The sequence below is a fragment of the Cucumis melo genome, chromosome 9 (assembly GCF_025177605.1).
Source record: "Cucumis melo cultivar AY chromosome 9, USDA_Cmelo_AY_1.0, whole genome shotgun sequence".
Taxonomy (NCBI): Eukaryota; Viridiplantae; Streptophyta; class Magnoliopsida; order Cucurbitales; family Cucurbitaceae; genus Cucumis; species Cucumis melo.
This window is the reverse complement of record NC_066865.1, coordinates 17,107,900-17,120,402: the sequence shown is the minus strand read 5'-3', so window position 1 is coordinate 17,120,402 and position 12,503 is coordinate 17,107,900. Positions and strand designations below refer to the sequence as shown.

Sequence of the window (12,503 nt, the reverse complement as noted above, 5' to 3'; positions counted from 1 at the left end):
AACTTTAATTTTTCCTTACACTTTAATGATGACTTCATTGAAATAAACTATGTGAAAGAAAGTTTCATTTGTTATCTAGGAGTTTAACTTATTAAGAAAACTTACTTAGGAAACATTTCTAAAGTTTATTAGGCGAGCAAGCTTTACCTCAAACCTCTTTTGTGAGATTTTTCTATAATAAATCTCATCATTCATTTTTAGCAGTGAGGACATTGTCACATTCTAAATGTGGGAGTGTTCAAGGTCCGAGCTAAAGCTTTTGAAACTTTTTGGAAACCTTGTAAGGCATTTAAAGCAAGGTGTTTTAACAAAAGTTAAAACAAAGCCAAAAGGTGTAAAAATTTCAAACAAAAAAATCATTCTTTTATTCAATTTAAATAAAAACTTCAATATTGCCCTCCTCTCGTCAAAAATAAGAAGCAAAGCTTCAAAGTAAAAGTTTGAGAGCTGAGTAATAAGAGATGATAATAATTATAGTTAAGGAGAGGAACCGACTTATAGAGCACCTATGATTTCTCACTCAACGCCAAATGCCAAGTTAATAAGTAAATAAAAAGCATTATTTACCAAAAGGATTCAAAACTCTTCAAAAAATTTAGCCATTTTAAAAATTTGAAAATAAGATTCTTGTGGGGAATGAGCAAGGGTATTTTGAGTACTAAGTTTGTCGCGTTTTGAACAAGAAATATTTTCATAATGGGAAGTACGCGATGAGAGTAAATTCTAAATAACGAACAAAACTAACTCGCATTTTGAGAAGTTTAGAAATGCAAGAGGAAGGTAAGTCCTGGAAGAGGAATTGTGCTAGGGGACAAGCATGATACAGAGTGATGCTTGAGGACAAGCATTATTCTAAATTTGGGGGTGTGTAGCTTGTAGAAATACAAGTTATTATAGTCTTTTAGATATAATAATGGGACTAAAACGCATAGTAAAAATGTCAAAACACCTAGCTTCTGTTGTAAATTCATAAGTGTTTGGAAATACATTATACATAAGTCTCCAAACCTGTTTTACCGTGTTTTTGGTGTCTTAATGCAAGAATAGGAACAAAAGAAGAAACTAGTGAATCGCAAAGGAACTCGCGCAAAGGCTACGCTAGAAAAGATCGTATGGCAAGTACAATTTCTAGGCGAGGATCTACGTCATCACGTGAAGAAGGTTAACTAAAAGACAAAAATGGTAGTTGAAGTTGATGTGACTTGACAAAGTTGCAATCGGCGCTAACACGTTTAGAAGAATAAAAGTTTTTCACCAAAAGTTGCCTTTGAAAGGACTCCATCCCTACCAAGAGAAGATGGCCTAAATGGGCCAAACCTTAGAGAGAGGTGGAAAGGAGTAGCCTTTTCGCTGCCTGTAAAAGTTATTCCTTTTCTTCTCCAATCAATCTATAGGTGAAAGCTTATAGTCTTAATAGAGAAGAATCCACCATTCTTCTTTCCCCTAACATGTAATATTTTCTTTTCTTCACTTTCCATCTGTATATTTCTTTGTAATGTACGTTCTTCGTATTGTACAGTGGTTGAAGGCCTACATTCTTTAAATACATTGCATGTTTATACCTTTTCAATCCAACATTTCTTTACTATTCATCTGTCATTGTGTTATGAGTAGTTTAAGTATGTGATAAGTTCTTGATAAGAAGTTTAGCTTATAAAGCTTATCGCGTTAGTTGAGCTATAATAATCACTTGGCCAGTGTATATCGTCAACTACCTGAGAGAGCAAGTACCAAGGATCTGGCTAATGCGCGTGAGGAGGAGTTGGAGACAAACTCCACCTTGGTGAGATGACTTCCATCATTTGTGTCCCAAAAGGAGAACAAGTGTGGGTACTTAGCACAAAGAGGTTGCCATCCTTAAATGAGAAGTACTATAAGTCTTGTAAGTAACCCTCCTAGATGTATCTCGTTTAACCAAGCTTTACCATTTACATCCCGAGAGGCGAGCAAGTGTGGTGCTCGCCTTAATCATAAGCTAGTTAATTGAGTTGTATCGCATCAAGGCTATCACATAGCTTAATCACCTAATAACGGGAAGACTTTCCTTCACCCTTTCTTATATACAAGTTAGTTCACCTACCTGTCCATCTCATTTCCATTCTAATTCCCCTTTTATAGACTCTCTAGTGTAGATAAGTAGATATAGTATAAACTTACACTTTATATTATATAGCTAATTATTTTATACCGCTTAAATGAAGAGTGAACCCTAAAACTAAGCTTTTGGTATTAATTCCCTGTGTTCGACCCTGGATTACCCAGAAAACCTATTGTTTCACTTATACTTGGCCAAGCAATAGGAAAACTTGTACTCATCGAAGACTTGGTAATTACGCGAGGACAAGATACATAGTGAGCATATTACATGCAATGATCATGACCAATAACTCACCGCATAGAATTTGATATAGATATACACAACACTGCACAACTCTAAGTCCAACAAATAACCAATCAATAACAAAACACAGTTCGATATGGATATTTTTAGAAGAGTTGATGACTAAGAAGTTTTTAGGAATTTTGATTGATCAACTTTCTTCTACACTCGTTTTCTCAACCGTTTGAAGACAGTTCTACAAGGCAAAAAGGAAGCATACAAGTTAAAGAGGGCACGAAGTTCCAAAGCAGTCACATACTATAACATCAAGGGCTACGTGCTTGCTTTTTAGGTGATTTTTATTTATTTATATATTTTAGTTAAATACAAACTAAACATTAAATATTAACATATTTTTTTAACTGCTATAGGTGTGGGCTTATGAAACACTCTCAACTACAAGTGAGCACCTAGCCACAAAAAACAGAAAGGGATCAATCCTTATAATATTGAGATGGAGTTGTACACAAGCTTCATCCTACAAAATGTTGGACAACAATATATTCCAGAACAGAGTAAATCATGAGCAATCGTTTATCACAGTTGCACGATCGTGTACCTTATGGTGAACGATCGTGTACCTTGGGAACATGATCCTGTATCTTTTGATGGACGATCGTTACCTTAATGCATGATCGTGTAACTTGGGTATGTGATCATGTATCTTATGCTGAACAATCGTTTACCTTAAGTGATTTTTTTTATGTTTTTTTTTTTATTTTAGTTTAAGAGTAGCTTTGATCAACAATGTATTAACAACTAATTGATTATATCATTGTAGACTGTTGTTCTACCTAAACTGAAGCTATCATCTAAAGAGAGAGTTTTTAATGAGAGTCAAATTTAAGGGGATATTAACATGGATATTGAAGAGAATGAATCGATGTCCGATTATAATAACAGTGACACCAATACTCCTATTGATGGTATGAATAATCAGTCATCTGATCACGATGACTTAAATAATTTGCAATCAATCTCATCTTTACTGCTTCAGTCCAATGCAAATGTTGGTGGGTATACTTCTGCTATGCAACCATCACCACCAAGAACAAAAAGACAAACAATGGCTAACTAGCATGAAACTATATACCAAACACCACCAACAAACATTCCAGATCCAATGCCAAATCAGAACAAAGTCATTCTAAATCTTATAGAAAACTACACAATGAGATTCAGGAAGTTTGTAAAAACTTATCAACATTAACTTTCATAGTCTATAAGATGGATGACATAATTAGAACGCATGCATTTGAGTTGTCGAAAATGAAGCAAATGCTTAAGAGTTTGGTCTAGGTAAAGTCTGATTTCAAAAAGTGTTTTATTTCTCAATTGTTTAGATAAACAATCATTTAAGTGAAATAACTAATCGTTTAAATTTCTTTACATGATCGCTTATCCTATCTAAATGATTAGTTACTCTTTGCCACATGATCGTTTGTTTACGTATACATGATCGTTTAGTAACATTTTTTTAAACTTTATTTTCCTTTTATATTTATTATAATCAGAATCAATGAAATGATGATATTCATCACATGCACAATGATCTTCGTGATGATTCTGATCATTAAAATCTGGAAAGGATGATGACGATCACAAAAAAGAACATGTGATCATTAATCAGGGTCCCTCTGTTCAAGGGTCACATCCTCAAGAACCTACCATAGAAACTCAATGGTTAGCGTTTAGTTCATTATCTATTGCTTTATTTTGTTTAAAAGTGTTTAGATGCTAAGTAAAAAATAATTGTGTTTTTCTTTTTCTTTTTCTTTTTCTTTTTTCTATGTAGGGAACAAAAAAGAAGATCACCTCAATATCAAGAGCAATCAAGCAGTGATAATAGCATAGATGACAAAGATGCACAGTTACTATTAACTATAGGTGATGTTAGAGGTGAGCATCGGGCGGTCGAGGTTGGAAAACCGACCTTCCAACTTCTGTGTCGACTTGTGGTCGGTTTGGGGCGGTTTGGTTAGAAAACCGACCTCGACCGCCAGATGAGGCCGGTTTTCCAACCAAACCGCCCCAAACCGACCACAAGTCGGCAGGAAGTTGGAAAATCGACTTCAACTGTTGTTTCCAACAAAGTCGATCGGTCCAACAGTCGAACGGTTGGTTGGTTTGGTCGGGTTTTTTCTCTTCTCCCTTCTTTTTCATCCTTTTTCCCTTTCTATGTTTCTTGCATTCTTTGATAAACGATTTTAAACGATTTTAAAAAATAATTTTATTTCTCTTTTTAATTTCAATAGAAAAGTTTACAATATATATTTTATATTGTTTTAAAACCATATATTTATGTAAAAAATAAAATCTGGTTCTATTAATTTCAATACTTTGTTCATAATTCTTACACAAATCAATAAAATAAACAATATAAAAATAAGAATGTAACCATACTACCAAAATAAAATAAAAAATACAATTAAGAGTTACAAATACATCTAAGTTCAATTCACTTCACCACATTACCATTAAGAGTCACAAATAGTTAAATACAACTGAAGTATCAAACATTAGAAATATTATAAGTCTTGAATCAAAATTAGTTAGTAGTCGCCTAGTCAGTAATTGAAACTTATCAAAATTTGAAATGTTTTCAAGCTCATTTTCATTCTCCATAACCACTCGGAATCCTACATAATCAATATCAAGTTTATTAAATAATTTAAGATTTCACTAAAGTTACACATTACAATTACAAAAGATATCATGTAAAGATTTTGAATAATACCTTATTCAAATTTTGAAGCCTCTTCTAATTCATGTTAAATTTGAAGATCTATTGGATCAGAATTTAGTCAATTTTGAGTACATATGAGAGCCTCCACTATTTTAGGAGCCAATGAGCAGCGTAATGAGTCAACAACACGTCCTCTAGTACTAAAAGTCGGCTCAGACGCTACAGTAGAAACTAGAATAGCCCAAATATCTCTAGCCATATGACCAAGAACCTCAAATCGATCACCGTTCACCTTCCACCACTGTAGTATGTCAAACTCACCTTCGATCCTAACATTGGCTTCCAACAAATAGATATCAATCTCCGATGACCCCTGTTCGAAAGGTGTAGTAGCATCATCTTCAAATTCCTCAACAATCGTGTTGTAAACAAAATCTCCACCCACATTTAAATCAAAATCAATATTAGCCAATCAAAATCAATAAAATAGGCAGTTAGGACCATGTAATTTATATTTTGTCCCGATGTCAACAATCAGCAATGAGAGAAACTCTATACTTATTTTTTACAAACATGTCTCTTAAACGATTCTTCTCATTAACATACAACTTAAGCACATCTCTACCCACAATAAATTGAGATGGAACAACAAATCTAGTATGATTTCACATGTTAATTTATCCACAAACTTCTTAAACCCCTTACCGACCACAAACTTAAAGGGCAATTCATCTACTATTATCATTTCAACCAAAGCTTTTCGACAACCCTCTAAACTAAATGACTCATATACAAGTTGTGAAGAATTATCCCCAACTTTGTTTTTAGGTTTAAAAGCTAATGTCATTTGCGTTTGGTCTCTCTTTTTTCGGTAAGGGTACTTTTTGCAATTTTCTAAATGATGCTTCATAGTTCCAGTACCATTACGTTTAGAATCACATGCATAAACAACTCCACAATATTTACATTTAGCACGAGGGTCATTAGGATCACCTTTAAGCCTCTCAAAGTGGTCCCAACCATTGATTGTTTGACATTCTTTCTTATTTTCGGGGGATTTGAAACATCTTCTCTTCCTTCTGAATAAACATCAATGGTTTTACGTTTGACATCCGTATCTTCATCTCTTACAATTTTTGAAGTTTCATAACTCCTATCAAACTCTAACTCCATATCCGTTGAATCCATTTGATTTAAATATAACGAGAGTAAAAAATATATTTCATTTTAGTGTGTGTGAGAATAATAAAAGAAATCCAAATGAAAGATTCCATTCAAAAAAGAATAAAATCTATAAGAACTAAATGATGGGACCATTTCACAATTTTTTGTTCAACTCCACAATACTAAAATTAAATTGGGATGTCAAAATCAAAACTAACCCAGTTGATGTTAAATCATCAAAATTGTTTGATTAAAATGTATCAAAATTAAGAGTATGATGGATTACCAAATGTACCTACATATAGGGACTTCTCAAAAATAAGGAAATTAAAATTATCGCTATAGAAAAAAGAATTAAAATAATATTTTGATACCAATAGTTTTAGTTTTAGTTTATTTTGGTTCTTATATGATTTTCAAAAGGTGATCACTTTGATCCATTGATTTTCATTTTCTTTATTTTTAAAAAGATAAAAATGATTATTTTTTGAAAGGTCAAGTACTAAAATAATTGAAGTTGAAATTACAATAGTTAAAATGAAACAGAAACCAAAATGAACAAAAAAATTTGGATCAAAACAAATATTTTAAATGTTCATAGACCAAAACGAAAAAACGATAAAAAAAAATATAAGGATCAAAATAGTATTAAAAATGAATAATTAGATAGGGAAAAATATATGATCAGGGATCAGAATATATGAAACACGATCTATTGGATCAAAATTAACATTTAACAAAACCAGTAGGCAGCAGCTTATAAACAACTTTTTTTTTATGTATGTATTTTTATGTGTATATTTGCACAACAACCTTTTCTTTTACACACATAATAATTCAAAAAAAAATAAGAAAAGAGAATTGATCGAGATCTATGAACGAACGGGCGAACTTGCGATGGCCGATGAACAGATGGGCAAACTTACAACGATCGATGAATGAACGGGCTGAGGTCGATGAACAGAGTGTGATGACTGAGTCTTTAGATCTGTGAGTGTGACTTGTGAGTGCGAATGGGTGAGGCCGTGAGGAAACGAGTGGGTGAGGTCCTAAGGGAACGAATGGGTGAGGGTCGAGTGAGGGAAAATGAACAGGTGAGACCCTGGCGAACGAAGTGCGACAGTCGAGTAAGGGAAAACGAGAGGAGATCTGTGGTCTGTGCGAAGTGCGAACTACGAACTTGAGTGAGCCGGCGAAATATGATTGCGAGATATGAGGGAGAGAAAAAAGCCTAACTTTATAAATATTATATATATATATATATATATATATATATATATATATATATATATATATATATATATATATATATATATATATATATATATATATATATTATTTTAAAAAATGGGGGGGGGGGGTCGGGTCGGTCGGTTTACAAGACCGACTGACCATATAAAACTCGATTTTTTAATTCTAATATTGAAACTCCACCGCCCATATTATTTTTCTGACCGCCCAACCTCGGTTCATTCAGTTTCGGTCGTTAGTTTCGATTTTTCGGTCCACCATGCTCACCTCTAGGTGATGTGGTTGACAATCTAAATGTTAATACTCAAACAGTAAAGGAACTGCCAGTAATGCAAGAAAATCTTCAATTGGTAAGCCAATCGCTTCCTCTTTGTGAGATGCTACCATCAACTACTGTCAAAGACCTCGTATCATTTTCATTTGGAATGTCTACGCAAGGAACAAACTTTGACAATTCACGAAGTGAAACCATCTATTTTGGCTGTTAATGAAAAATCTCGATCGGTATGTATATATGAAAAATGTGTAGTCCTTTGGATTAATTGTTTGTTTCTTATATAATATTATGCATTGTAGAAAATACCCAAACAACAAACACCCATAAACAGAAGGAAGTTGAATAAATTGTTAACAATTAAGGAGAAGAGGTAAAATAAAGCTTCTAATGGACAGCAATAGGTTGAGATTAAGAAAAAAAGATGAAACAATTACTGAGAAACCGATTGAGGATCAAAAGAAAAGTCAAGTAGTAACTGAGAAACTTGTTGAAATTCAAAAAAAAAAAAAAGATGAACACTGACTGAGAAACAAACTTTGACAATTCACGAAGTGCAACCATCTATTTCGGCTGTTAATGAAGAATCTCAACTGATATGTATATATGAGAACTGTGTAGTCCTTTGCATTAATTGTTTGTTTTGTAAACTTTAGTTTCATGATTATACAATAAAACCATAACATTGTATATAACGAAGTGCCAAGATCTTTGAACTAGATAATTTTACAAATTAAATTTAGTTAAAGAACAACATACCTTGATCCATGATAATCTTGTTGAGGAATTGTGTTTCTCTCACTTATCTTCCTTTAGGACTTAATTTAGGTTTCTTGATGGAAAGAATAAGCTACTTAATGAGGTAGTGAGAGGATCAATCCCTAAGGTTCTATTTATAGATACCACCCATCATGGTGTTGAACTAGGGCATTATCTTTTAACCCAATGGACCTAATAAAATAGTAAGCTCAAAAGAGATAAATAATACATAATGCAATAAGGCCACATTAATGATAATATTATATTTAAGAATAAATCTAGCATTCTCACACTTGGCCCATTGACATTATTTATCATATACGTTCATAGACATAATGCGTAAAATTAAACTTCATAACATATCATGTTAAGTCAAAGAAACTACTAAAAGATCATAGCAGTCATACATTATTACATTAACATACTCCCTTCCATGTATCACTAAAATAATTCTTCTATCAACATGATCTATAATTAAGATAATTAATAATAGTCCAACAATAAGTGTCTTTATCAAAGACGATGTTCTGTTTGTTTTACATAATTCATTTATGTATATACTAATCATAAGAACAGAATCGTAAGATAAAATCAGAAACAATAAATAAATGAGCTCAAAGTGTCAAATAACATAATCTTAATCTCAATAATGATATTTATTGATGCCCATACGTTCAACGTGATCATTAAACGTCTTTGGTGACAATCCTTTAGCCGGTGGATCCGCAATCATAAGTGTAATGCTAATGTGTTCAATTGACACCCTCTATTTCTAAACTTCTTCTTTAATGGCAAAGTATTTTAATTCCATATGTTTAGCACTTTTAGAATACATGTCGTTTTTTTAGAAGAAAACTTCTACAGAATTATAACAATACATTCTCAACGCCTTAGCAATATTGTCGATAATTCCAAGTCCTGGGATAAAGTTCCGCAACTATAAACCATGAACTGTAGCCTCAAAGCATGCTACAGCTTCCATAGTGGATGCAGCGATAATAGACTACTTTGCACTTTTCCATGAAATTGCTCCTTCAGCTAACAGAAATAAATAGCCAAATGTGGATTTTCTTTTATCCACACATCCGGAAAAATTTGAATTTGAATATCCAATCACTTTAAGATGATCAGATCTCTTGTAAGTAAGCATATAATCCTTTGTTCCTTGCAGATACCTTAAAACTTTCTTTGCAGCTTTCCAATGATCCATTCCTATATTACTTTGATACTTGCCTAGCATACCCACAACAAAACTAATGTCTGGTCTAGTGCAAGTATGTGCATACAATAAGCTTCCAACAATAGATGCATAAGGAATAGTTTCCATCTTATTTCGTTCCAATTCATTTTTTGGACATTGCATGAGATTGAACTTATCTCCCTTCTGAATTGGAACTACACTTAAAGAGCATTTATCCATCTTAAATTTCTCTAAAAATTTATTAATATAAACCTTTTGAGACAATCCTAACAATCCATGTGTTCGGTCCAGAATATTTCAATTCCAATCACATAGTATGCCTCTCTCATATCTTTCATTTCAAAGTTTTTTAAAAAAAAATTCTTTGGTTTGACATAACAAACCAAAGTCATTTGTAGCAAGCAAGATGTCATCAACATATAGAACAAGAATACGTTCTGAAAGCTTGTTTAAGTTCATATATTGACATCCTTAATTTACACACCATACGTTCCTTTCCTTCAACCATAAAACCTTCTAGTTGATCCATGAACATTTCTTCATCTAAATTTCCATTTAGAAAGGCAGTTTTCACATCCATTTGATGAAGCTCTAAATCATAATAAGCTACATAACCATAATAATTATTAATGAGTCCTTTTTTGAGACAGGAGAAAAGGTCTTTTTGTAATCAATGCCATCTTTCTGAGTATAACCTTTGGCAACAAGTCTAGCCTTGTATCGTTCAATATTGCCATTTGAGTCATGTTTGGTCTTAAAGACCCATTTACACCCAACTCTTTTACTTTCTTTATCCAATTCTACAAGATCCTATACTTCATTATCATTCATAGATTTTAACTCTTCTTTCATGGCATCTAACCATTTAGCTGAATTATCTCCTTTAATGGCTTGAGAAAACGAAACCGGATCATTATCAATGCTCAAGCCAAATTCTGACTCATGCAAATGAACCATATAGTCATCAGAAATAGCTAACCTTCTTGATCTTATAGATATTCTTAACTCTATTTCTTATAGTCCCTCAGTTACAAGTTCATTTGTTATAACATCATTATGTGGTGTTTGACTATTAATTTGTTGTTCTTGTGGATTGTTAACAGAGTCAACAACTACAGGAACAATAACTTGAGAAGAAGTTATAGATGAAGAAATTACCCTAACTTTTTGAATTTCCACTTTACGTGTTTTCAAACTCCCACTAACTATGTCATTCTCAATAAACCTTACATTTCCAATTTCAACTATTCTCGTACTGTAGTTAGGACAATAAAATCTATACCCTTTTGATTTTTCTAGATAACCAATGAAGAAACCACTGGTTTTTCTTGAATCCAGTTTCTTTTCGTGATGATTATAAATTCTTACTTCTACTTGACAACCCCAAACATATAGGTGTCTTAAACTAGGTTTCCTTCCTATCCACAGTTCAAAAAGTGTCTTTAGAACTAACTTACTAGGAACCCTGTGTAACGACCCAACTTTTCCGGACTAAGCTGAGGTCACTACCAAATACCAAAACTCGACAATTCAACATAAAATTTAAAACGGACCAGATACGATTCATTAAAACAGTATAAACCTTACAAAAGACAGTTTCGGGCCCTATTTTAAATAATTCAAAAGTCACAAAATAAAATGTCAAGTCACCAGTCCAAAAATCACAATCAAAATATTCTGACAAAATACATAGCGGAAGCGAAAGAAAAACAGATGCGTCCATATGGCCTTCACGCATCCTTCCTGCCCCTCGTCGGTCTGCCCCTCGCTGTACCCCTACCTGAAAAGTTAAAGAAGAGAAAGGGTGAGTATAAACATACCCAGTAAGGGACCCACTACTGGGCCCGTTAGGGGACGACAGTTAACTTCCTATTCGGGGGTACCCTACATAACAGTCTAGTGGTTCCGTAGAACGCACATATCAGTCTAGTGCTCCCGAAGGATGCACATATCAGTCTAGTGCTCCCGAAGGATGCACATATCAGTCTAGTGCTCCCGAAGGATGCACATATCAGTCTAGTGCGCCCGAAGGATGCACATATCAGTCTAGTGCTCCCGAAGGATGCACATATCAGTCTAGTGCTCCCGAAGGATGCACATATCAGTCTAGTGCTCCCGAAGGATGCACATATCAGTCTAGTGCTCCCGAAGGATGCACATATCCGTAAGGCACACTACCCCATAGATGAAGCTAACCGTTACCCCTCAGTCCCAAACTAAACTGTCTACATCAGTTACATCCCAACGGCATTCATATCACAGTCCCGCCATAGGCTTTGTCAGTCAGATAGTATAGGTTTAAACATCTACACCCTCAGTTGCTTTATGCATTACCGATTCGCACACCAATAGGGAAACCCTAGGTCCAATCGACTAACCAACCAAAACCGGACTCACTGTCCTTCCCCGTCCAAACTCCATGAACCACATCCAGACCAGTGTTTAATACATACTAAACCGTAACTTAAGGTCCATCAACATATAATTTCAATCCACAAATAGCAGTCACAGTATATTTTCATCGGACAAAATAAATAATATCAGTTCTTAACAGTCAACACGCATACAGATATTCAGTACAGTCACTAACGTGTAATCCCCTGTGGATTACTACGGTTTTAGCCTGGACTCGGGGTCCAGTAGTAGGAAAACCCTTACCTGATACTCGGTTATGCCCCTCGATCGAAATCTACGCTCGACAGATCCACCTAACGAAACATGAAAGTTTTAGTTGACGACTTTAGTAGGAGTCGTTTAAAAAGGTCGGAAGCGACATCCGTTGACTTAC

The 12,503-nt window shown here is 34.0% G+C and overlaps 1 protein-coding gene across 1 annotated transcript; it reads right to left on the bottom strand.

The window, feature by feature from the left end:
• Positions 1 to 9,517: 9,517 nt before the first annotated feature.
• LOC127150868 (secreted RxLR effector protein 161-like) lies at positions 9,518 to 9,934 on the bottom strand. The gene has a single exon (XM_051089561.1). It carries the CDS (start codon positions 9,932 to 9,934, stop codon positions 9,518 to 9,520), a length of 417 nt encoding a protein of 138 aa, XP_050945518.1.
• Positions 9,935 to 12,503: the final 2,569 nt, after the last annotated feature.

Excerpts from the sequence above, each read along its gene's own strand:
- LOC127150868 (XM_051089561.1), bottom strand. The coding sequence starts at position 9,934 with ATGGATAAATGCTCTTTAAGTGTAGTTCCAATTCAGAAGGGAGATAAG.